This window comes from Canis lupus, chromosome 31 (assembly GCF_003254725.2).
Source record: "Canis lupus dingo isolate Sandy chromosome 31, ASM325472v2, whole genome shotgun sequence".
NCBI classification, from domain to species: domain Eukaryota; kingdom Metazoa; phylum Chordata; class Mammalia; order Carnivora; family Canidae; genus Canis; species Canis lupus.
This window is the reverse complement of record NC_064273.1, coordinates 35763696-35789217: the sequence shown is the minus strand read 5'-3', so window position 1 is coordinate 35789217 and position 25522 is coordinate 35763696. Positions and strand designations below refer to the sequence as shown.

At 56.0% G+C, this 25522-nt stretch overlaps 2 protein-coding genes across 4 annotated transcripts in view; one reads left to right on the top strand and one right to left on the bottom strand.

The window, feature by feature from the left end:
* Nucleotides 1-28: 28 nt before the first annotated feature.
* Nucleotides 29-8734, bottom strand: LOC118353003 (collagen alpha-1(I) chain-like). The gene is made up of 3 exons (XM_035709357.1): nucleotides 8703-8734; nucleotides 981-1163; nucleotides 29-734 (listed from the first exon to the last, which is right to left on the bottom strand). The coding sequence occupies exons 1-3, from the start codon at nucleotides 8732-8734 to the stop codon at nucleotides 122-124; spliced, it is 828 nt and encodes a 275-aa protein (XP_035565250.1). The 3' UTR covers nucleotides 29-121.
* The window catches only part of TMPRSS2 (transmembrane serine protease 2), a 35608-nt gene continuing 10171 nt past the window's right edge, over nucleotides 86-25522 (top strand). Inside the window, exons 1-7 of one of the 3 annotated variants that reach the window (XM_025462042.3) lie at nucleotides 86-236; nucleotides 9167-9237; nucleotides 11353-11575; nucleotides 15730-15816; nucleotides 16554-16673; nucleotides 21943-22069; nucleotides 23333-23443. In XM_025462042.3, coding sequence (XP_025317827.1) covers nucleotides 9223-9237; nucleotides 11353-11575; nucleotides 15730-15816; nucleotides 16554-16673; nucleotides 21943-22069; nucleotides 23333-23443 — 683 coding nt within the window. In that variant the 5' untranslated portion in view covers nucleotides 86-236; nucleotides 9167-9222. Of the gene's footprint in view, nucleotides 298-6179; nucleotides 6557-9166; nucleotides 9238-11352; nucleotides 11576-15729; nucleotides 15817-16553; nucleotides 16674-21942; nucleotides 22070-23332; nucleotides 23444-25522 lie in introns of those variants that run through there. The other 2 variants (XM_025462043.3, XM_025462044.3) reach the window with 2 other exon arrangements.

The window sequence follows — 25522 nt, the reverse complement described above, 5'->3', positions numbered from 1 at the left end:
CCCAGCCGGGACCCGCCCCGCCCGGGGCCGCCGCACCTGCCCGTCCCCTCCCTCTGCCAGAGGTGACCTGGGACCGCGTTTAGGGGTGTCGCCCTGGGCACTTGGACACCGCCTCCCGGGATTAAAGCGAGAGCCGGGGAGTGCAGGGCCGAGGAAGACGAGCGCCGCGGGAGGCGGAGGAGGCGGAGGCGGAGGAGGAAGCGCGAGGGGCGGGGAGCGCCGGCCGAGCCCCGCAGGTGAGCGGCGCGCGCGGCTGGACGTGAGTGAGGCCAGGTGTGGGCAGCGCCAGCGCAGCAGGTGCGTCCTCCCGCCGGCGGGACCCTCCGGGCCGGGCCGGGCCGAGCGCCCTGGGGGGGCTGGAGGGCGCGGCGCCCCCGGGACCCCTCGGTGCGCAGCTCCCAGGTCCCCGGGGCCCCACGATCGCTCCGCGCGGCCGGGACTCGCTGCCCCGAGTCTCTCGCTCACTGGTGGGAGCAGGGGGTGCTCGGGGCCCCTCGGGGTCGGGCCTCTCGGCCAGAGCCGCCTCCAGGCCCACCTGCCTTCTGCGCCCCGGAGCTGGGGAGCCCGCGTGCGCCTTTATCTTGGGGGCGCAGGGGGCGGGGCAGGAGGATAGAGAGTGGCCTGTCCTTTTCTTTGTTTCGGGAAAATCTCTGCAGCCCCGGAGTGTTACCTGAACTCCTTCTGCTCCTTGGTTCCCTCCGGAGGTTCCGGGAAACTGGAAACTCGCTGAGATTCTGGGAGCGATAGGGCGGCGGGCGGGGATGGGATCCCGGAGGGCCCCGCACCCCGTCCCGGCCCCAACCCTGGGCGAGGAGGGCGCCATCGGCTCGGCGGCGCGGGACCGGCGGTGGCCATCAGAGCCAGGCGTCCTGGGCACCGGGGTCCGCAGGAGGCTGCCCCGGAGGAGCCGTCCTGACCCCACCGTGCGCTCCCTGCGGGGACAAGGGGACCCGGGGCGCCTGTCGGCCGAGCACACCAACCTGGTGGCGGGCGACCTGCCCGCGGCCCCACGGGCCCTGCACAAGCGGAGTCCAAGCGCCCCAAAGCCCGTGCGTCCTCTCTGCAGAGGGCCCTTGCGTGCCCAGAGCCCTGAGCCCGCCCTGAAGCGGGCTGCGCCTCCCCAGGGCACAGCGCATTGGTCCAGAATTGCAAAGCCCGAATGCCTTTACCAAGACACAGGCAGCGGCCCGCCAGAGAGGAATCCTAGTGGCTCCTAGTGGTTCCCCGCCCCAGGTCCACCTGGTGGGCAGGTGTCACCCACCGCTGGGCCCTGAGACTGCAGCCTCTGGGTCCTGGGACTTAGGATGAGGACACCCCCCAGGGGCGAGCTGAGCCTTACGGTCACCGTCCTGGCAGCTGTAGAGGGTCACCGAATCATGGAAAATTATAAGGGCTGCCAAGCGGAGTTCCAAGGTGTTTAGGAAACTCGAAGTGAGACAAGGCTTGTTGACTTAGCCGGGGAGGTTGGGAAGGTTCTCCAGGAAGTGAGGCTGTCGCCAGCCTCTCCTGAAGGCGAGTGGCCGCTGGGAGTGTGGGCAGAGATTACCCAGGCTCAGGAACCTGGGGGCGCAGGCCCCCATGGAGCCAGGCCGGGCCAGGTGAGGGGAGCCTGGCTGGCCAGGTGATGGAGGAGACTCCCTCTAAGTCACTGGGGAGCTGCTTCCCTTCCTCCAGCTTTTCCAGGGGTGAGGCCTGCCTCCCTGCCCCCAGCACAGCAGGAGGTTGGGGTTATCTTGGAAGGCAAGCATGCAGAACTGGGGGAGTCCTCACTGGTGCCTGGAGATCCATTCAACACCTTCCTCTCCGTATTTGTTTTTAGTTTTTAAATATCAATGGGTGGGCTGCATGGGCCTTCACCAGTCCAGCCAAGCAGCTTTGCTCTTCCGCATTTCCAAGGTCAGGCTTCTCCTAGCAGGGCTGTGCTGTTGCCAGAGCCCTGGAGGTGGCCTGGAACCCTGGGCTTGCCCAGGGGCTCAGTCACTGGAATGGTAGGAGAAAATGTGGCCGCGTTAGTATTATAATAACAGCAAAGGTGGATGAGGCACTTTCTTCCAGCCAGGTGTCATTCCAAACTCTTGATAACATCCTTCACTTAGTTGTGAGTTAACTGAGGCAGAGAGGCAAGATCCTCGCCCAGGGTCCTGTAACCCATGGGAAGCCCTAAGGGTGAAGCCTGGCCACCAGGCTCCGTAGGGCTGTGGCTGGTCTTGTGACCTCCTTTTCCTCTGGGAGATTGGAATGTCTCAGGTACAGGTACCTGGATGGAGCGCCAAGGGAGCTGAGAAAGGGACCCAAGGGACCCAAGGAATCCTCAGGCCGAAGGGGTGTGCTGGTGCGCTGGGCTGGTTCCCCCTGCCCAGACAATGGAGCACCTGCCTACAGCCCTCCCTGGGTTCTGTGCTGAATCTTCCAGAGTGACCGGGGCAGAAGGGTCTGGGACTCCTCGGTAGGGCGGTGTAGACAACTGAGCTCCTTGGAGCAATGAGGGACAAGAGTCAGATGAAAACATCCAGTAGACGGTGTAGCCTAGACACACACGGGCCTCCCAGGAAGTGAACACCAGGAGTCCAGGCTGGTGGCTCTCACTCTTTCCACCCAAACCTGTGTCAAGAGTCCCAAGAGAGCTTCGTAATAATATGGGGTCCTTGCCCCCGTTCCAGTCACTGCATCAGATTGGCAGTGGAGCTCACGTCTCTATTTTTTTAAGCCCTCCAGAAAATCACAGATTTGGGGGGACCAGAGTCAAGTCCAAGCCTTGGTAATGGAAGCAGAGAGGAAATGGACTGGGTCAATTTAGTGGCCGATCAGTTTTGGTTAAGGACTGGAAGCTGGCCGGCTGGTGAGGAGGGTGAATGGGGGGGAGGGGGCGTCTAGAGAGGCACTCAGGGTCTCTGCGCTTTCTGAGCTTTCTGACCTCTGTTCCCTCCCACTGCTCAAGGTCTCCGGGGGTCATCCTGCCCCCCACACTGCTAAGCCTTTGCTGCTCGTCCTTCCCTCTCCTTTCCAGGGCACCTGCGGGGACCCCCTGATGTTGGATCTGCCCCAGGACAGGCTGGTGGCTTCCGGGGATGGAGGAGGGAGGCTCACACCCCTCTGTGCTGTTGACCGTCCTGGCCCCAACTACATGTGGAATCCCAGAGAGTAGCAAAGGGCTCGGCTGGTCAAACAGGCAGTTATAGGGGACAACCTAGAGGCAAAGCTTGCGGTCAGGAAGGAGAAGAGCCAGCCTGAGATTTGGTTTGTCCCAGCTTCCAGACAGTGGTCGGGAGCCGAGGGACTCGGACGGGTGGAAATGTCACAGTCAACCTTAGAAACACGGAGGGAGAAAGAGGTGGAGGGTGTGGGCAGTTACTTGGATTGTGAACAGTGTGGACTTCGAAGAGGGAAGGTGGCTCAAAGTCACACTTGTCGAGGTGAGTCCGGGAGGAGGAGGACAGGGCTTGCTCTGGGTGAGAACTCCAGGCATTCTGCTGGTGTGGACGGAGCCCAGCCATGAGGCCCCTCCCGGGCTGTGTGTGCAGGAAGGTGAGGGTACAGAGATGTGATAAGAAAGCACAGAATGTTTGAAGGGCACCAAGTGTTGGCAGGTGCCGGCCGCTGAAGTCTGGAAGCTCCTGGAAGTTCATGCAAATGCAGAATTGACAGAAGGATCGAGGGGAGCTCAAGTGGAACTGAGAAGAGGCGATGGCATCCAGCTCAACAGAGAGATATTTTCCAGTGAGAGCTGAACTGGAAGATAAAACGGCCCAGGTTGCACGTGGGCACGAGACCTGGTGCCAGAGGCCCCCCTGGCCACTGCTCCCAGGGCACCACACCTGACCTCATGTCAACCCTCGATCAGACTCCGGGCACGCAGAGCCCCCGTTTTCTAGGGACGTCGGGTTTGGAGTTCGTTTTGTGAGTGTCTCATCACAGGCGATAAAAGACCGTCCTGCCTGGCCCCCGACCAAACTCAGTTCTGTTCTAGAATATACTCGGATAAAATACGCGCGGATAGCCCACCTTCCGGAAACATTGGATCAAATGTTTCTCAGTTTGGAGAACTCTGTTCTTTCCAAGGCAACTGGTGGATACTTAACACCTGCCTTGTTGGAAATGTGGTTTTCCCGGGTTGAGTTGAACCTGCCTTTCTGACCACTGGGATCCTGCTTTCTTTCGCCCTTTGGATATACACAGAATCAACTGAATCTCCTTTGCACGTATTCGTCCCTTTGATACACCAGCAGGTAAAAGCTTAGTTGCCGTCGTGATGTTATTAGCGTGTGCCATCGCGTGTCGGCCCCGGTGCTGGAGGCAGACACACTCGTTCCTTGGAAACAACCTTGTTCATTGATCATCCCATTCCACAGATGGGCCTGGGGAAGGTCTTCAGCCCTTAGCACAGCCTGGGGACTCCTTCCTCCCGGAGGGACCTGGGCACCTCTCCAGCCCGCATGCCGCATTAGGTATGCAGTCAGTTTTGTGCACCTGCGTCTCTGAGGTCACCCACATCCCCACCTTGGAGGCTGGTTCTGTCCAGGTGCGGGCTTCCCAGCCTGCTCTCCTCTCTCTCTCCCTCTCTCTCTCTCATTCCATCTTACTCGTTTGGCTTCTGGAACTCGAAAAATATCAGAACACTTTTTTTGTACGCTACAAAGCTTAGCTTGAAAGAAAAAGAAGAAAGAAAGAAAGAAAGAGAGAAAGAGAGAAAGAGAAGAAAGAAAGAAAGAAAGAAAGAAAGAAAGAAAGAAAGAAAGAAAGAAAGAAAAGAAAGAAAGAAAAGGGGAGGGAAGGGGAGGGGAGGGGAGGGGAGGGGAGGGGAGGGGAGGGGAGGGGAGGAGAGGAGAGGAGAGGAGAGGAGAGGAGAGGAGAGGAGAGGAGGAAAGAAAGAAAGAAAGAAAAAAGGACCCGACCCAATTCCTGGCCTAAAAAGTTTGTAATCTCACTAGGACAATGGGGCATTCATAGAAAGAGAAACTTGGAAGACGCGGGCAGTACCTCTCCGAGGCGATGTCTCTGTCTCTGTCTGTCTCTCTCATCCCCGTGTGAATCACTGCGCAGGCCTCTCGATCGCTTGTCTTATATTTGTTTACATGGATCTGTCGCTTACACCCTCAGTGTCCGATAACCGGCACCTAACCTCGCTTGGTATCCGCAACAGGATACGAGAGCATCTTTGCATATCATATCCTGTGATTTTATGGCCTGGTTGGGGTGTAAGCAGCTCCTAGCGATCGTTTGTTTGTTGGACAGGGAGCGTCTATTGGTGTTGTTTGCTTCGGGGATTGAAGGAGGCGGACAGGTCAAGGAAGGTAGGGCCTCGCCCTCTTGTCACACCTCCTCACGCCTCCTCACACCCCCGGTGTCTTAAAGGCGCTCAGTGGGGCTCGGGGCAACAGCAAATGCATGATAGAGGTGTGTGGTGGGGTCCACGGGGACCCCGTTATGAGGAATAATACCCCGGGGCCCCCTGGATGGGAGTCCGGATCGATGAGATGGACCTCATTTGCATTGGTTGGGTGGTTTTCAAAGTACCTCTCCAGCAAATGCTTCCAGAGATCCCCAGAGAAAAGACTGTCTTGGTTTGGAAAGAGCTTCGTCACGTCATGGGGTGGGGGGGGCAGGCAGGGGCCCGGCAGGTGCTCGGGATGACTCAGCTCTCTGAAAAGAGAGCCCGGAGTGACCGAAACCAGGCAGCGCGTTGTGTGGTGTGGTGTGACTCAAGTGGGCCCTTCTGTTAGTGTTGGCACGGGAGCTGGCCGAGGACCAGGAGGGACCAGGAGCTTTGTCACACATTTGCTCTATTGTCGCTTGAAGGAAACGTGCTTTGTTAGGTCTGGCTTTCCGGAATCGAGGACAATCATCCGTGTCCTTTAAATGACAGGAAAGAACGTTCGAGAAACTGTCCTCTCTCGCTACCTCGGGCTGTCTTGCTCTGTTCAAAAAAAAAAAAAAAAACCCAGTTAAAGAGATGTGCTTTGCTGTGGAAAGACTTGGGGTTTTGTGTCTCTTTCGTTCTGTGCGGGTGTTGTGGTTTGTGTGTGTGCGTGGTTTTGTGTTTTTTTGTTTTTTGTTTTTTTTTTTCACACAACGTTATATGTAAACGCCTGTTTGGAAGATGAACCGGACCCAGTGGCCTCCTGGTCATTTCGGACGTCGGTGCTTCCTGTAGGTCCAGTCCCAGAGTGAGACACTTCCCCTTCTTTGCTTTTGGGCCAGAGAAATTACAGGCAGCTCGACTCCTGTCTTCTGTTCCAAAGTCCGCGGAGGCCGATCTGGGCGCGCTGGGTGTTTCTGGTTCTAGGTTTTGCGGGTCAAGGGATCTCTGGATGAGACAGGCTTATCCTGCGGTTACTTCTGGGTCCTGTGGTGTTTACTGGACAATTCGCAGCTGCGGTCGCCTGCGCTCCTTCCTTCCTTGGCTACCTGGCCCCTCGCTGTTGGGGATCGCGAGGGAATAGGAAGCGTGGATTTTGAGCGTTGACCCATCATCCCCTTCAGAGGGCTCTTAACCGGGTAAAGCCGCCAGGAGGATCGGATTTTCATTTCCTGAAACTTCACCCCAAATCTATAACTGGTGAGATAGCTCAGAGGCACGGGGAGCTGGAGACCGGAGGGCTGAGAACGTGTGCTCAGGCGGGACGCTTCGGGAAACAACGTCAGGGACGTGCTGTGATGGTCTCCCCTGCTTGGACCAGAGGGGAGTGGGGGGGGGGGTCCTGTCTTGATGGCGAGTCTTAGATAGAGCCCCCGTCCTTCAAGGAGTGGACATCGGACAGGTGTCTTCATATGTGATGTATGTGATGATCACATCGTTTAAAGGCTTACACGAAGATCCTCTCACCTGTATATGGGTCACTTTTCTTCATTCCCAGAAAAGTGTTAATCTTTTTTAAAAACCTAAAAAAGCCTCAAAGCTATCAATACGAACTCATTCTTTTTTTTTTTTTTTTTTTTTTTTTAAATCTGAGTGGGCTCCATGCCCAATGTCAAGCCCAACACGGGGCTTGAACTCATGACCCTGAGACCAAGACCTGAGCTGAGATTGAGAGTCGGACGCTCAACCGACCGGGCCACCCCGGTGTGCCTCATTCTTGTATCTTAGCTTCACGTGAAAAGTAAATAAATGACCTGGTGCATTTTTATTGCGACCTGTTCCTTGAGGTTTCCCAAGATTAAAAAGCCATACTCACATTTTTATTTATAGCAAGCCAATGTGGGTTTTTTTTTTGTGTGTGTGTGTGTGGGGGGGGGTTGTTTGTTTGTTTTTAGTTTAACGAGTCCAACAACCATTGTGCTCACGAGGTGCAAGGCAGTGAGTGGGCCGGAGCTGGTCCTGTTGCATGTAGCTCCCAGTGGACTTGGGACTCGGGGAGAAGTGCCAGATGCAAATCTGCAAACCTGCAAATGTATCCTATGTCGCCTCCTTCCCTACCCCCTTGGAGGCAACAGTTATCAGCTTTACAATCACCTTTATTTAACAAAAATGTCAGCAGCCCTCACCGTATGCCAGGCACCAAGAGTACATTGGTATCAACTCATTTCACACCCCAACAACCCTGCTCTTATCTCCTTTTGCAGACGAGAGCACAGAGGCCTGGGAACATTTAACCAGCCTGCCCCAGGCCCCAGGTCCCAGAGGTCATGGGTTCAACCCCCGCACTGTGCCGCCCTTTGAGCACCTACTGTGCACCAGGCCCTTGGCAGGCGCTAGGAAGCCCAGAGCCTTCTCATCGGGAAAGTGGTCTGGAAGGCTTGGAAGGCCGTATCCTCGAGTCTTCTTTGGTCACTCCGAGACAGCAGGGAGGGGCGGAGAGAAACCCTCCGTGAGCACCCGGAGGGTGAGGGTGATGCCTCAATGGGGGCTTTACTATAAAGCATTCCATGTTGATGGTTTTTCTAGAAATTACGGTTAACTGTTCACAAACATCTGCAAACAACAGAGCCTTCTTTTCATTCCTGCTAACCTTAGAAACTGTCAAAATGGTTCGTTCTGGAATGTTTTCTTCTCTGGATTTGGGGTAGCACGTGACTTAGTGGGTGCATGTGGGTGAGCTTTATGGAATTTTGTTACACGTGTTTATTAAGAAGTGGGAGATTCCATACGGCTTATTTAGAAAGAAACGTGTGGCCTCCATCTGGTATTAAGTTGTGGACCACTTGCTGCACAGTGGGAGCGTCCCCCTCGTCCCCGTGGGTGGGAACCTTCCCCTCGTCCCTGTGGGCAGGAGCCTCCCTCTCGTCCCATGGGTGGGAGGCTCCCCCTCGTCCCGTGGGTGGGAACCTTCCCCTTGTCCTGTGGGTGGGCACCTTCCCCTTGTCCCTGTGGGTGGGAGTGTCCCCCTTGTCCCCATAATTGGGAGCATCCCCCTCGTCCCCGTGGTTGGGTGCCTCCCCTACGTCCCCATGGGCAGGAGTCTTCCCCTCGTCCCCCGTGGGCAGGAGCCTTCCCCTTGTTCCCGTGGGCGGGAGCCTCCCCCTCGTCCCATGGGTGGGAACCTTCCCCTCGTCCCTGTGGGCAGGAGCCTCCCTCTCGTCCCATGGGTGGGAGGCTCCCCCTCGTCCCGTGGGTGGGCACCTTCCCCTCGTCCCTGTGGATGGAGGCCTTCCCCTCACCCCTTGGACCCTCTGCAGGAGGGAGCAAGGAGGGGTGTCTCGTGGGATGCTGTTGCTCACCTGGAGCATGAGCTGGACCCACCTGGACCCCCTGGTTAAATCCTCACCCGAGCGAGACTGTGCCCAACTCCACATCCATGTCCATCCCAGAATCAGAGAGGCTCAGGCATTGGCATGATGACACCTCCAGGAAGTGTCAGTGCCATGAGGTGACCCCAGGTCTTTGCCCACCCTTCCCCTCCCTTGACCTTGATGGTCTGTGAGTCACTTTGTGCTTTGCGTCCCCGGGTCCTCCGTCGCCAGAGGCGGCCCGCGGGACATCTCGGCCTCGGCGAGAGCTGAGCTAAGTACAGCGGCCCTGGCCCTGAATGCAGGCAAGCACCCAGCTCCTTCCGTGAGCGTTTGGTGGGGAAGAGGCAGGTGGAGGTGAGGGCCAAGGTGAGTGGGTAAAACTGCTGTTTGCTCCGGAGAGAGCTAACTCTCGTCTGGAATATCTTCTGGTTTTTTTCTCCACGTGTCTCCTAAATATTAACCGGTCTCAAAATAATAGTCTTATCATTCTTTCTTCTAGGTCATCTCGAACGTCCCAAACCTTTGCCATTACCTGATGCTGCTGATAAAATCAAGATGGCCTTAAACTCAGTAAGTGGTTAATTATTACTTTCCCAGTCTTCTCCGTTTCCTTATTCCTGCTGTTATTTTCCAAAGCGTACGTTGGGCAGCATTTTAAGAGCCGGCTGCGGGGCTGCGTGTGCCCCGTGGACGCTGGTCAGGGCTCTCTCTCTGGGGCGGGTGGGCGGGTGGGAATGGGTCAGGGTGCAGACAGACCCAGAGCTGTCGGGTGGGTGTGGGGTGTGTGCACTGCTCACCTGGGCCCCTCCTCTTCCTGCCCTGCAGGTGAGTTTCGGGGTGAGCTGTGGCGACAACCAGGGGCAGAAGGGTGTGTGGGGGGGGTGGGGAGTAAGTCCCAAGGTGGAACAGGTGCGGGGGTCACCGCCGGCCGGCAGACCCCTGTGCAGCCCCTGTGCAGCCCGACGTCCTGATAAAACCGGGGGAGGCTACCCCTCTCCCCGGACGCCCCCCGACGTCCCCCCGCAACAACGCTGGGGGCAAATGCAGTACCTCTGTTCCCTGTTCTATCTCACCGACTCATCTCCCCGGGGACGCGTGCATGCGGTACAGGGTCGTGGTTCCTAACCAACCAGATTTTCCATAGCTCGTATCTGGAAAGCGGACCTTTTGCTTTTCCCTCTTTAGCAGTTGCTGGTTTTTATTTTCACTGGATCCATTTTAAAATTCCTATGCATTGCCCCGGGGCTTCGCTGGGACAGACGCTGTGCTGCCACGACCTTTCCCGGGTGGGACGGCGTGTTCTTAGATGCTTCCGATAGAGACAAACACAGGCTCTAGGTTTTTTTTTTTTTTTTTTGGCCTTCGGTGGCCTGTTTAGATGAGAGATTACACTGGTTCCCTCTCTGTCCACTGCTCTGGTTCAGAGTTACGGTCTTTGGACTCGTGAAGGAGAGCATCGGTGAGTTATTAAGCAGAGGTTAACTCCGGCAGCCCGCACGCGGCTGCGGCTCCGGCTCCGGCTCCGGCTCTGGCTCCGGCTCCGGCTCGTTCCCGTTCCCGTATAATCTTGCTTCCCGGGAGGCCCCATTTAAAATGCTAAGCGGTGCCTGGGCTCAGAACCCGGGTCCTACCTGAGACCCCGCTCAACAAGAAGCAGGAGGAGAAGTGAACGAGGGGAAAGAAGTTTGAGGGTCCCCCAGAGAGGACGGCCCAGCCGGTGGGCGATGGGGGAAGGGGGGGGCTCGCAGGTGCAGCCAGAGGAGGCAGCGTTTACCTGGGCAGAGAGCGAGGGGGAGGGTGTCGTGCACAGACCCAGCGCTCCCCTCGGAACTGGCTCGTCGCAGCAGGACTGCCGTGCACACGGTTCAAGGGTCCCCCGGTAAATGGTGACACATCGCCTAAGGGAGGACGAGGTGGAAAAGGAACTTTTAGAATAACATGGATAGCATGAGCCTTTAGGTAACTTTCTTAACCTCTATCACGCACGCTCCTCCCTGCAAAATGGGTCTGTCCGTCCCACCTGCATCATCCAAGGGGGGGGTGTGGCCCGGTTTCCAGGAGGCAGTGAACACAGGCTCACATCCAGACCTATACACATTTTTTTCTTTTTTCTTTTCTTTTCTTTTCTTTTTTTCTTTTCTTTCCTTTCCTTTCCTTTCCTTTTTTTTCTTTTACTTTCTTTTCTTTTACTTTATTTTATTTTATATCATTTCTTTTTTTTTTTTACTAAATCTCGGTATTGATCATTCACTTTATTTCAAAGTATTTTATTTATCTCTATTTCAAAAAAAATAGTTAACAAACACACACAAAACTGTTGACACTTTTTTTTTAAGATTTTATTTATTTATTCATGAGAGAGAGAGAGAGAGAGAGGCACAGACACAGGCAGAGGGAGAAGCAGGCTCCATGCGGGGAGCCCGACGTGGGACTCAATCCTGGGACTCCAGGATCACACCCTGGGCCGAAGGCAGGCGCCCAACCGCCGAGCCACCCAGGGATCCCCAAAAACTGTTGACACTTATTGAAAGTTCTGGTTAGTTCTTGGTCTAGGTGACTTCAGTGTTTGAACCTGAGGGGAATCTGCAGCAGCTTTTCAGCACCTTGTCCAAGTGTGATGGATGCACACCTAACCTCTGGGGTAATTGGGGTTTCCTAGCACTCACCTTCTCTTTCATCGTTTAGGGGTCACCGCCAGGAGTTGGACCTTACTATGAAAACCATGGATACCAACCCGAGAGCCTGTACCCCCCGCAGCCCGCTACGGCCCCCAGAGCCTACCCGGTGTATCCGGCCCCGTACTACCCGCCTGCAGTGCCCCAGTACACCCCGAGGGTGCTGACGCACACTTCGACACCTGCGATCCACACGCAGCCCAAGTCCCCGTTGGGGACTGGGTGCACCGCAAGTAGGACCCTTTTGTGTTTCTTTCCTACAACAGCACCAGCGCTGGGGTCCGCCTTCCCCAGGGGGCTCTGTCTCTGACTGTCCTTCCTCTGCAGGGGCTGGTCCCGCACCCTTCCCCTCTCCCTCGCTGTCACAGCTGTCACTGCCTCTGTCACCTCCGGCCTGGGGCCCTGTGAGGGCTGCCAACCTGCAGCCCTCCTTCACTTTCCTTGACCACCCGGGGTGGTCTTCCGAGCTGGGCCTCTGCCTGTTCTTGCCAATGAAGGGTAAGCTCCAGAGCGGGAATCCCGTACCCTCCTCCCTTTCTTTGTGGCATGGTTCCCTGGATACAGCAAGTCACGTTTAAGTTGCTGGACGAGGGCTTGGTGCTCAGCCAGTGAAGCGGCTGGTGTGGTTGGCGCACACGGAAGTAGGTCTCGAATTCAAGGATCTCACGGGCAGAGTGCAGTGCGTATTGCAGGGCGAGGGCTCCCGGGACTGATCCCCTCAATGCCACGTGCTTCCTTCTGACTCTCTCGTTCATCTCCTTTCTTCCTGCGGCCCTCCCAGCTCTTTGTTTTTGTTTTATTATTTTTTTAAGATGATTTATTTTAGAGAGAGCACTTGGAGGGAGAGAATGGCGAGCAGACCCCCCGCCCCCAAGCATGGAGCCCAACGTGGGGCTCAATCGCATGACCCTGAGACCGTGACCTGAACCCAAACCAAGAGTCAGATGCTCAACCCACTGAGTCACCCAGGCTTCCCACCCTCCCAGCTTTGACTGCGGGCTAGGGGAAGGGTGAAGAACTGCCCGGAGAAACCAGTATAGCTGGTACCAGTACCAGCCACTGAACGGTTACCATTTTTGTTGACGATGTTTTTATTTTATTTTGCAAGCTCGCGTGTACATGCAGCTTGTACAAAGAGCAATAGCGAAGTGAATCTCCACACGCCCCCAGCACATCGTAAAGCATGGAAATGAGTCCTTAACACCTGTGCTGCCTAAAGTCCCGGCATGCCCCTCCCCAGGCCCCGGCAGCCCTTAACCAGCGCTGTCACCCTTAGTCCTGCCCGACACTCACCTTTGCAAATGGCTCCTGGTCCTTCCTTCCCTTCCATAATCTCTACTCTCATTTATTCCCTCATTTCCTATCCTTCAGTCTTCCTCCTTCTTTCCTATATGGTTCCCTCTTTCTTTCCATCGCTTACCATCTCCAGGTTTTACCCCTGGAAGACTGGGGATGTAGGTGTCAGGCAAGTGGGCTCCTCTTGTCTGCCTGGGTAGGACGGTCACTAGTATGGATTCCACCCTCTGAACGTGCTAACCTCAAGAGGGGACTCTTGGTTTCTGACCATTGCCCCCCCCTTTTTAGGACTTTATTTATTTATCAATGAGAGACACAGAGAGAGAGGCCAAGACACAGGCAGAGGGAGACGAAGGCTCCCTACATGGAGCCCAATGTAGGACTCAATCCCAGGACCCTGCAGGTTGAAGGCGGACACTCAACCACTGAGCCCCCCAGGTGTCCCAATCAATAGACTAGTTTTTAGAGTAATTTTAGGCTTGGAAAATTGAGGAAAAATTGAGTCCTGAGTTCCCACATAGCCTTTCATTCACCCCCCAAGGTTTTCCCATCATCTTGCCTTAGGGTGCTACACTTGTTGCAATCGATGGACTGATGATGTGGATACAGTATAATTAACTAAAGTCCATAGTTTTACTTTAGGATCACATTCCTAGTACATTTTGCAGCTTTTGTTAAATGTGTAAAGACACGTGCATCGTCACAGTAAAATACTTCAGTGTCCTCAAAATCCCCTGAGGCGCGCCCATTCATCCCTCCCTTATTCCCCCAACACGTGGCGACCACCGATCTCCATCGTTCTGCTTCTTCCAGAACGTGGTGTGGTGGGATTCGTGCCGCACATAGCCACACATAGTGTCAGGGCCTTGGCAGTGTCTAGCGAGTTACTCACGAAGCACAAATCCAGAAGAACCCATCGGGAGTGCCAGGGCCACCCCGGGCCTCACTGTATCCGTTTGCTACGGCAACGGTCCCAAATGTCTCACACCGAGTCCCCACATCTATACATCCTGAGGTCTGGGTTTTGGAAAACTGAAGGTCAGCGGTCTGTGAGGCAGGTCGTTGGCCCTGGACGTGGTAGGGCTGCATCAACTGACTAAATTGAGGACGATGAGGGTGCACGAACAGTACGTCGTAGTGAAATGCAACAGGAGCACGATTGCAAATCATGACCCAGCGTGGACTGAGCAGACCCTGATGGCAGGTGCCCATCCACCAAAAGCAGGGTCGGGGCTTCCCACTGCCTACGTGCTCCTAGGGAGAGCTGGGCAGACGGCCGTACTCTCAGTGAGAGGTTAAGAATGCTTAATTTAATAGCTTTTAGCTCGCCAGGTGTGTTATTGTATCCCAGATAAAATACACAGGAAACCCCCTACTCCCCCTCCAACGGAAGAGATCGTCCTTGGCGAGTGAGTTCCAAGGAATTTAGAATTTAGGATTTCCCCCGTGAGCTTCCCCTGCCACTCCACCCAGCTCAGCCCTGACACGTAATCACCGGAGGCCTGGTTCTGATAACGTGGCTTTCAGTGTCACCTGGCCCTCCGCAGACCAGTGGCCTCCGCCTCAGCTGTGCACCTGTTACGACTGTAAATTCACGCCTCCCCTCTCCCAGCGGAACCGAGCTCCTGGTAAGGAGGGCCAGGAAAGTGGTTAGCAGACTCCCAGGCGATCCCTGAGCCTGCTGCGGTTCCAGAACATGCTCACCCAGAGGTGGGTTTGGAGGCCAGGCGGGTGGGTGGGTCGGCCCCGTCCACCTGTGTCCAGAAGCACAGATGCATACAGGGAGTGGCCGGCCTCCCCGCACACTCTGGGACACCTACGTACAGGGTGTCCTGCTGTAAACCGAGGGGCTGCTGAGGGTCTGTTGAATGCCCCCACCCCCCCACCCCACCTTGGCCTCTCCGCCTTTCTCCTCTGAGGAGGGCTCGCAGGAGCCGCCCTGTAGGAACTGCCGGGTGTGGTGTGTCTGGCGCTGCTCTCTGAACCTTGATACGGCGTTTGGTTCACACGTTGACCAACAGTGACCTGCCGGTGTGTTTTGACTGGAGAGCATGGGTGACTTTCTCCAAATGACGTTACTCTTGGCTGAGGTGTGAGCCCAGTGCTCCTGCCTCAAACCAAAGGGCCGATGTCAGCACTGCCGGTGGAACATTCCACGGGGGGCGAGAATGTTCCACAGCTGCCCTCTCCGGTAGAGCAGCCCCTGGCCGCACGTGACTGCTGAGCTTTGGAATTGACATAATGACCTTTAATGAATAGCTACTCAGTACGTTTCATGATAAGTAACTGAAGTGCAAACAGGCGTACGTGGCTGGTGGCTGTCGCTGGGACTCTGGGTCGGCGGCATCCACTCCCTGAACTGTCTTGGGTAAGACGATTTATTCTACCTTGAGGTCGTAGTTTGGGGGCATTATGGCTGTTTTCCTATGCCTGGAATTACCAAAAACAAGGTACTTTCCCAAGTTTTAGGCAATGTTCTACATTAAACATGTATTTGACTATTCTAAGACCAGACATTTAAAAAAAAAAGATTTATTTATTTATTTATTTATTTGAGAGAGAGAGAGACAGAGAGCACACAGGCATGTAGTAGGGAGCCCAGTGCGGGGCTCGATCTCACGACTCTGAGACCATGACCTGAGAGGAAACCAAGAGTCGGCGGCTTCACTGACTGCACCACCCAGGCGCCCTTAAGACCATGGCTTTTTAAAACTTAACGTAAGGGTAGGTTACGTTCATATCATGGCTGCAGAAAGCATGAAACTGGGACCCGCAGGTGGCTCAGCGGTTGAGCATCTGCCTTTGGCTCAGGGCGTGACCCCGGGGTCCTGGCATCGAGTTCAGCATCGGGCTCCCCGCAGGGAATCTGCTTCTCCCTCTGCCTGCGTCTCTGCCTATCTTTTTCTCTGTGTCTCTCATGAATGAACAAAGGAAATCTTTAAATGAAAAATTCAAAGTCTCACTTCTCACTGTATGAGAAATTACTGCTTGACATGCTGTACTATCCAAGTGGCGGGGACCGTTGGAGAGTGTGACTCAATTTGAGCAAACGCTGCCGCTCCACGGTGTGCTCCCCCCCTCCCTTTCCTAGAGACTAAGAAAGCGCTGTGCATCACCGTCGTCCTGGGGACCATCCTGGCGGGGGCAGCTGTGGCGGCGGTCCTGCTCTGGAAGTTCAGTAAGTGTGGGAAGGGGGCCGAGGCTTTGCGGGGGGCCCTGCCCTCTCTGCTTCCTGCAGTCTCTCCCAGCAAACCAGCTGTCTTCTCTTCCCCTCTGTTGGGTGACAGGGAGGACCCCTCTCACCCGATCTCCTTGTCTGGGTTGTTAGGAGTCACTTGCGTGCATCATCCTCATCTGTGGGTGGTCAGCACCCCGTGATGTTGGTGGCAGGGTGACACACGCCGTGGTGACACACTTTGGGTAGATCCGGGGCGCTAGGTGTTTCCTGGCACTGGTGAGCACAGACTCCCCGCCGTGTAGCCACACCTGTCCCCCGGATCTCAGCGTGCCGTGTCACCTGCTACGTGCGGGGGCGGGCCTTGCCTGTGCCACCTCGTTAACCACAGCCCGGCTTCTTCCACCAGCGCAGGGCACTACAGGCTCATGGAGTTTAGGGACCACAGGAGTCACCTGTGTGGCAGACAGGAGGTGGGGTACTATCCAAGTCCAAGGCCCCGGGCCCCTCGGGGTCCCCCTGGAGGTGATGCTGCGGGGGCTCCTGTGGCTGCCAGCCCTGCCTCCCTTGCTATCGACCGTGGCAAGGACACATCTGCTCCTTATTAAACCAAAGGGGGGGAAAGGTTCTTCTCTCCTGTTGCTTCGGGGCCCAGAGAGTGGTCTCTGGAACTCGCGGCAGGTGCGTGAAGTTTGCTCGGTGTCTCGGGCTGACCGGTCTCCCTCCCGTCTCTCTGCAAGTGGAGGACAAGTGCTCGGTGTCCGGGATAGAGTGCGGCAGCTCGGGGACCTGCATCAGCCCCTCTCAGTGGTGCGACGGGGTCCTGCACTGCCCCAGCGGGGAGGACGAGAACCGGTGCGGTAAGTGCAGGGGGCCCCGGGCGTCCACCACCGACACTGTGGCCGGGCCTGGGTCCGGCCCAGCCACCCGTTCGGGACCCTGAACCTTCGCTCTAACCCCAGATGAGGAGCGGGGCTCAGAGAGGCTGCGCTCCTGGCCCGGGGTCACACGGCGGTAGGAGGGAGACCGCGGGGCCGGGGCCACGCTGATGGTGTGCGTGCGACCGGCCCAGGACGTCCCCTGACAGCAACTCCATGAGCAGAGGGTTTAAGGTAGCGAGTCGGGAGTGCCCTCTGTTATTTTCCAAGCCAGCTCGCCTTTAAGGCGACGTGTATCTCTCGCCGCGGAGGTGGCCTGCCTGATTTTCCGATCACTGTTCCAAGTGATTTCCAGGGTGGAGGAGCGGCTGTCCTGAGCAGGTGTCGTGCTCCTACCCACCGACGGCCACCTCCAGCGTGACTCCCACCCCAGTTGGGCACCTGCCGAGGGGCCTGCATGCGGGGGGCTGCTTGTTCCCCGTGTCCTCTGGGTGGGCCGAGGTGGGCGAGCCAAGCGTCACCCGCCGCGTGTTTAACTGCTCTCTGCCCCTGGCAGAAACTGCTTATTTGTTCTGACGAGCTTTTAGCTTGTGGTCCTCCAGCAGAACGAGTGAGCCAGCCAGGCCGACGGCTGCGCCCCCCGAGTCCCGCTTCCTGCTGCACCCTCTGACACCTTCACATGAGAACCTCAGTTTTCTAAACAGACGGAAATTTCAAAATTGTGGTGTCAGAGGGGTCACCAGAAATCGGACAAGCAGCTTTTCCTCTTCTGCCCTCAAGTGTCCCCTCACTCCTCAGGGTTTTGTTTAAACCCGAGGAGGGCTGCGGCGGGCGGGGGATGCGGGTCCCCTCTCTTGTTCCGGGCCACCCCGGGTGAGGACTGCCCCCCTGCCCCTCCTCCCCGCCCGGTCACGACGCTGGTGTGGGGCACGCCACTGGGCCTGGCCGGTGGGACTCCCCGGAGAGGAAGGCTGGGCCCTGGATCCATGCAGCCCCTGGGGTCACCCATGTCCCTCGAGCTGTGCCTGCATCTGGAACATGTCCACACTCAGCAGTGACCCATGTGTTCCTTACACTTTCAACACAGCGCCCTGCCTGCGTGTTGGTGACGATGTGACCCTCCCCATTCTCTTAAGAAAGGGGCGTTGAGGTTCATAGAGCGCCCTTAAGCTATCATGGGTGATGGCTTTTGGTGTTTTCATCTGTGTGCACGCACGCGTGCAAGGAGAGACTCCGGCAAGACACATTTGTTCTATTTCCTGCAGACTCTCCCCTTCCTTCTTCTCTTCTTGATGTTTACGTTGTGTTTATTTAAATACTTGGAGTTGACATCCTCAAGTAGATCGAAATCAGGAAGGACCATAGGGTGCAGGGAAAACTCATTCTCCCCCACTCTGCTCACACACACGCACACGCACATGCACGCATGTGTGCCCAGGCACCAACCAATCATCCTACTTTCTCAGGAGCAACACATAGACTTTTTTTGTTTTTTGTTTTTAATTTTTATTTATTTATGATAGTCCTACACAGAGAGAGAGAGAGAGAGAGGCAGAGACACAGGCAGAGGGAGAAGCAGGCTCCATGCACGGGGAGCCCGACGTGGGATTCGATCCCGGGTCTCCAGGATCGCGCCCTGGGCCAAAGGCAGGCGCTAAACCACTGCGCCACCCAGGGATCCCCATAGACGGGTTTTTCTCCCCTTTTTTTTCTTTAAGGTTTTAAGTGAAAAAAGCAAATACGCGTGTGCCTATTTCCCACGGTCCTCATTTTCCCGTGGTCACTGCCCAGCCGACCACGAAGGCCTTGATGCCACGTCCTGAGGACCACTTCTGGTTGGGACGCGGGTCCCCGTGTTCCCCGCGGCAGCCCACCCCGTGCTCCCGCGTGTGGCTCCAGAGCCACGGGAGCTCTCTCTTCTCGGTGGACATAACACGCGTGTTCCAACCACAGGAGCACATTGGCAGGAGACACGCCCCAGAAGCAGAATTGCCAGGTCGGAGCGTTTGCACATCTGTAATTTGATCGACTCACCTTAGTTGCAGTTTGTATCATTTCCACGCTGATTATTTACATAAGACCAAGTAGATGAACATGACGTCGTGTGCGTGTTCTGCATCCCATCAGAACACGCATCTGGTGTGCTTCTAAGTCGCCCACCTCGCAGAGCAGAAATGATTCTCAATGAAATGCACGTCTTCTGGTGCTCGAGAACATCCCCCGTCCCGTGGAAAGCGTTCAAATATACGTGCAGAGCGTTCTCTGCCTCGGAGTATATATATTCTCGAATATATTTATGTGCGTATTGAATGTGCGAGCGTTGTTAACATTAGTTCACTTTCTACATCTGTTGCCATGGTTTCTGTGACCTTTACCTGTCACGAGAGAAACAAGAATGGCTCGGGGTGGCCCAGCGAGCGCGCTGTTTTGCACGCTTGAGACTGGCCGAGGGGGAAGACGTCAGATGTGCTCGCCACAGAGGAAAGCGAAGCCGTGTGCGGAGATGGGTGTGTCACCCTGCTTGATTGTGGCCCACGTGTCACGGTGTGTGCATGAATCCAAACGAACGCCAGGCCGTACCCCTTAAGTATATACAGTGGTTCTTCATCAATTGTGCCTCAATAAAGCCAAACAATCCCTAATACTTAAAAAAAAAAAAAAAAAAAAAAGAACTTGAGCTTGAGACCATTTCCAGCTCACTGGCACATCCGCTGTCGTGTTTCCCCAAGTTGCATTTTTTTTTTAAGTTCTTACTTAAATTCCAGTTAGATAACCTACAGCGGAATATTGGTTTCAGGTGTACAGCGTAGCGATGCAACACCTGGTACAACTCTGCGCTCAGCACAGCAAGAGCCCTCCTTACTCCCCATCACCTACCCTAGTGAGCATTTGATGGAAGGGGAAAAAATAAATCTCTTAAGAGGGCCACAAGTCAAGATACAAATCGAATAGTCTCCTTTACTATCTGCCATGCCACAGTGTCAGTTTTATTTTTAGTTTTGCAATTATGTTTAATTCCAGTTATTTTTTTTAAAGATTTTTAAAATTTATTTATTCATGAGAGAGAGAGAGAGAGGCAGAGACACAGGCAGAGGGAGAAGCAGGCTCCACGGAGGGAGCCTGATGCGGGACTCAATCCTGGGACCCTGGGATCATACCCTGAGCTCACCCGCTGAGCCCCCCAGGCGCCCCTAATTCCAGTTATTATTTTTTTTAATTTAATGGACTTTATTTTTTAGCAGTGTCAAACGTACAGAAGATTGAGCAGAGAGTACAGACTTCCCGAATCCCCGTCCCCCACACACAGCTGCCCATTTTTGACCCCTTGCACTGGGGTATGGGGCTTCCATTTTCATGGATGAGCCAATGATTAATTAATGCATTCTTATTAACTAAAGGTCTTAGTTCACAGTGGAGTTCGGTCTTGCCATTGTGGACACGTGTATCATGCATTTGCGTTTGAACAAACGTGCACTTTCCAGAAGCTCACATGGGGGAATCAGTCTGGAGCCTTTTCAGATTGGCTCCTGTCACTTAGTGACGTGCACTTAGGTTTTCCTCCCTGGCTTTTCCCATTTGATGGCTCATTTCTCTTTAGCACCAAATAATACTCCATCATCTGGACGGGCCACAATGTGTTTATCCACTCACGTAGCACGTGGCTGGCCTGCACGCACCTGGTATGTGGGATCACTCATCCCGGAAGCATCAGGAAATAATCCGACCTACAGATGCTCACCTCACAGGGGATGAGCCCCCAGGTGTCGGTCCGAACGTCCAGCGAGTGGGCTGTGGCCCCAGACGGGGGGTGGGGGTGGCGATGTGAGGTCTGCGATCACCAGGTCCTCATTTTATATTTTACATCACACGTAGTCCCCCCCACCCAGACCTCCGGGCACGCTTTCACCCGCTTTTAGACTTTGCTTAGGTGACGTTGTGCGGGACACAGCATTCGGCAGCGTGCCCTGGCTCCTGGCGCGCTGTCATCAAGGTCGTTTATATTCGTGCACGACACCCGCCGATCCTCGAGCCATACGGGATCCCGCTCTGTGGCTGCGCCCAGCTGCCCACGCGAGGAGAATGCTCAGAATTCTGGACTGTGGTGACCTCCGGGGAGGGGAGAAGGCGCTGGAGTAGCGAGAGGCTTAACCTATGTTATGTCTATAATGTTTTGTTTCTTTGAACAAAACAGCTGAGGTCGCTCGGGCAGAGCTGAGTTGCTGGATTTAGAGGTAGAGCTGTGGCCCAGGGGACTTGGCTCATCTCTGGGTGCGCTGCCCGGATCCAGGGTGTTGAGCAGGAGGGGTCAATTTATTGTTCAAAATGATTATTTAGAAGATCATTTTTAAAAAAAAATATCCTTGATCTTATTCATTTATTTAAAAGACGCTTTGGGACGGCCTGGGTGGCTCCATGGTGGAGCATCAGCCTTCAGCTCAGGGCGTGATCCCGGGGTCCCTGCATGGAGCCTGCTTCTCCCTCTGCCTGTGTCTGTGCCTCTCTCTGTGCCTCTCATGAATAAATAAATGGAATCTTAAAAACAAAAGCACCACATTAGCTTTATCAAGGTATAATTCACATGCCATAAAATTCATCCTACAATTCAGTGGCTTTTCCATATCCACAGAGAAGTGCATCCATCACCACGTCAATTTTAGAATACTTGCATCACCTGCTCAGGGAAGCAGGAGATGCGATCCCCCCCGCCCGCCCCCCTGGCTTGTCCCTCCTTCCCTCCCCACCCGGGGCCCTAAGCAGCTGCTAATCTACTCTCTGTCGCCTTGGATTTCCTACTCTGGGCGGGTCACAGAGCCTGGGGCATAGGGTGTCTGGAGCATCCACGCAGCAGAGTGTCGTCATGGCTCCCACGGCTTGGAGCGTGGGCCGGGGCCTCGCTCCTTTCCCGGCTGATGACGCTCCTCGGTATGGATGGACCGCATTTTGTTCGTTCATCCGTTCGTGGCCGCTTAGGTTTTCCCACCTGGTGGCTGTTGTGAAAAACGCTGCTGCTGCACATCCGCGTGCAGGTCCTTGTCTGAACACCTGCTGTCAGTCCTTTGGGGTGGAGAGCACTTTCAAGCCGGGAAGGGATAGACCGGGGACCCCCTTGTGTGTGGTCAGCGCCCGCGGAGCAGGGGGCCTGAGGCCTGGCACCTCTGAGCCTCTGTGTCGGGGGGAGAGGGGGCGCGGGAGGGCCCGGGTGGCGTTCGGACAACCTGCAGAGACTCACAGACTGTCTCCCTTGGTGCAGTTCGCCTCTACGGACCGAACTTTATCCTCCAGGTGTACTCGTCCCAGAGGAAGTCCTGGCACCCCGTGTGTCAGGACAACTGGAGTGACAGCTACGGGAGGGCCGCGTGCCAGGACATGGGTTACCGGTGAGTTGTGGCCCCAGACGCAGAAACAGAGCAAAGATTCTCTGAGCCCCTCCCCGGAGGTGCCACAGCACACACCCCAGTGCTGGCGACAGCTGTCTCCTTCCCAGCACTGGTCGGGGAAACCAGCAGGGGCCCACCCTCCCCTGCATCTAGAGGACCCGACTCACTGCGCCCAGCCCCGCCGCCTCCCCACCGCCATCCGCTCCCAGATACCTGGGGGCGTCTAGTGCCGCGGCCACCAAGGTCCACGGTGCTGGCCGAGGGCCGAGGGCTGGGTGACGCCTGGCTGGGGACAGGCAGGGGGCTCTGGGGGAGATGCAGGGGAACAGATCGTGCTCGATCTTCACAGCGGGCAGGCTTGGGGGATGGCCCTAGAGCTTTTGAACAAGAGAGCAGTGACATCAGATTTACACAGAAGGGGATTCGGTCCTGCAGGGGGCCCCAGGGAGGGTGGGAGAGGCAGAGGGTCCCTCCCAGGGGTTCCCAGTCAGGGGTGCATGGCAGCTGTCTGGCCCCACGGGGAAGAAGGCTGTGTGGTTTCATCACCATGGCCTTTCCCTCGGGGTGTCCCCGTGTGGCTTCCCTGCAATACTAAGGGGATCTCTATATGCCATTTTTCAGAATTAATTACCACTTGATAAGAAACTTGGCATCTTAGCTAATGAAATATTTCAAAATGCCAATCCCCAAATCGCCAGGGAATGACACAGTGAAGCCCTCATCACCGTTCAGGACCTGATGGGATCATGTAGCTGACGGTGTATTAATACCTGCAAATTTTCTTAAGTTACACGTACTCATACATCCCTAACCCAAACCAGGGACGCCTGGGTGGCTCAGGGGTTGAGCATCTGCCTTCGGCTCAGGGTGTGACCCCGGGGTCCTGGGATCGAGTCCCACGTCGGGCTCCCTGCAGGGAGCTTGCTTCTCCCTCTGCCTGTGTCTCTGCCTCTCTCTCTGGGTCTCTCATGAATAAATACATAAAATCTTAAAAAAAAATTTTTAAAAACATCCCTAACCCAAACCAGATTAGAAAACAACCGGCAGAGAGAGCTTCTCCCCGACAGTTGCGGGTTATCGGGTGCAGAGAGGCTCCTCACACCCGACGTGGCTTGATTAGACCTTGTGATCTTCGTCTTCCAAACGCTCAGCTCTTCCTCGTAGTCTGAGCACCGCCGGAGAGACGTGCGACGATAGGGCACCGGATTTGCAATGGCTTGCAACGAAGCCCTCGTTTCAATGAACATTTTCTGCCTCTTTTAGGAATAGTTTCTATTCGAGCCAAGGAATAGCGGATGACAGCGGGGCCACCAGCTTCATGAAGCTGAACATAAGTGCCGGCCATATGGATCTCTACAAGAAACTGTACCACAGGTAGGTGGCGATTTCGTGTTTCCTTTAGGAAAATTTGTCCCGAGAGCGAGTAGGAGACACCACGGAGAACCACGAGGTCCCGAGGCTGGTTGCTCTGCGCCGTAATTCCTCGAATCGCTGAGTTTCTCATGAGGAGACTGGACTCCACGCGGGGCTGGTTGCTGTGGGTTCATCCTTGGGAAGCAGCTGTGGGTTATTTGTCATTTTTTTAAAAGATTTTATTTATTCATGAGAGACACAGAGAGAGGCAGAGACACAGGCAGAGGGAGAAGCAGGCTCCATGCAAGGAGCCAGACGTGGGACTCGATTCCGGGTCTCCAGGATCACGCCCTGGGCCAAAGGCAGCGCTAAACTGCTGAGCCACCGGCTGCGCTTATTTGTCATTTGGTTTGTGCCCTTGCTGCCACTGGATAACATAAAGTGGAGAGTCCTCCTTACTGCGTTTTTTTTTTTTTTTAAGATTTTATTTATTTATTTGAGAGCGAGCGAGCATGGCAGGGGCAGGGGGGTGGAGGCACAGTGGGAGAGAGAGAGAAAAACAGGCAGCCCCGCTGAGCAGGGAGCCCAATGCGGGACTCGATCCCAGGACCCCGGGATCATGACCCGAGCGAAGGCAGACGCTTCACCGAAGGAGCCCTCCAGGCGCCCCCCTTACTGCTATTCTTTACTCCCCAGACGTTAGCGTGTCAGGGTGTATCTCCAGGAATCCCAGAGAAAGCCTCGGGGTCCCAACCGGGGCGACCAACTGATCCTGCTTTGCCCTGGACTTTGCCAGTTTCAGCCCGGACGTCCTGCTGCCCAGGGACCCCCTCCATCCCAGGCGGCAGGGGCGGCTGGTCCCCCGGCCCTGGGCCACCTGCCAGAGGCCGCCTTCGCCTGGGGGGGGGGGCAGCATTCCGGGGCCTGGGCGGGGCGGGGAGCGATGTGTCTTGCACCTCGGAGCCAGCGTGTGGCCCTGGGCAGGTCACGGTGTGTCCAGCGGGTGGAAAATCACCCGAGCAACAGATCCCGGGACGGACGGCTTGACCGGTCAGCAGGGCCGAGGGAAGGAGCGGAAGCTCCGCGTGCTGTTGTGCGTATGTTCACCGGGTGTGCGGGCTTCCTAGGATCGTCGTTACTCCATGGCTGTCCTTTAATGGCAAAGTCACACAGCGTCCTTTGTGCACGAGCCTTGGTCAGCTCCCAGGTCCCCATCAGTCACCCCCAGGTGGCTGGCCGGGCCGCCTCCTCCCCGCCGCCCAGGTGCCAGCGGCTGCATTTTGGGGCAGGCTGCGGTAGCCACGGCGCCCCTCCTTTCCTTCCAGGGGGAGCCTAGTGGCCGGTTTGCATTCCTGGCAGCTGCGTGGCTGGGGGGCTGGCTTCCGCCCGGCTGTCCCCAGGAATGTGACGGGGTGAGCCCGGGAGGAGGGCCGGCCTGGCCAGGTGCGCCCGCCTGCCCGCCCAGGAAGCCAAAGGCAGCTGCCCGGGCTCTCCGTCAAGGCCAGGTGTTCCCGTCCTTCCCCGTGACGCTCACGCGTGGAATCAGGGCTGAGCAGGGGGCCGCTGGCACCTCCCCGCAGGAGCCTCGGGGCCTCACAAGGTGGCAGCCGGGTTTGGGGGGAGGACAAGGCGCTCTTTGCCTGGCACGGGGCATCCCGGACATGGAAAAGGGGGGCCAAGGCTCCTTTCTCTTGGCTTTGATACCCAAGTCACAGGCTCCCGGCGGGGCTCACCTGCGTGACCGCGGGCGTGTCCACGCGCTGGTGGCTGCAGGCGCACCTCCACACGGAGGACAATCAGCCTCATGACTCTTAGAAAATTGTTCTTTTATTTACTTTTGTAAAGATTTTATTTATTTACTCATGAGAGACACAGGCAGAGGGAGAAGCAGGCTCCCTGCGGGGAGCCCGATGTGGGACTTGATCCCGGGACCCCGGGGTCATACCCTGAGCCGAAGGCAGACGCTCAACCACTGAGCCACCCAGGTGCCCCCAAAACATCCTTTTTTAATGAAAACATGTGTTCTCTTGGCGTTGTTATGTCTTGCAACCGGAGACCACTGGGTGTCCTTGGAACCATGGGGCCTCTTGGTGTGAGGGT

Coding starts and splice junctions, on each gene's coding strand:
- LOC118353003 (XM_035709357.1), bottom strand. CDS start 8,734: ATGGATGTGGAGTTGGGCACAGTCTCGCTCGG. Junction 1,164..8,702: donor TTGGGCACAGTCTCGCTCGG/GTGAGGATTTAA, acceptor GTCTTGGTAAAG/GCATTCGGGCTTTGCAATTC. Junction 735..980: donor GGCAGGTCGCCCGCCACCAG/GTTGGTGTGCTC, acceptor TATCGCTCCCAG/AATCTCAGCGAGTTTCCAGT.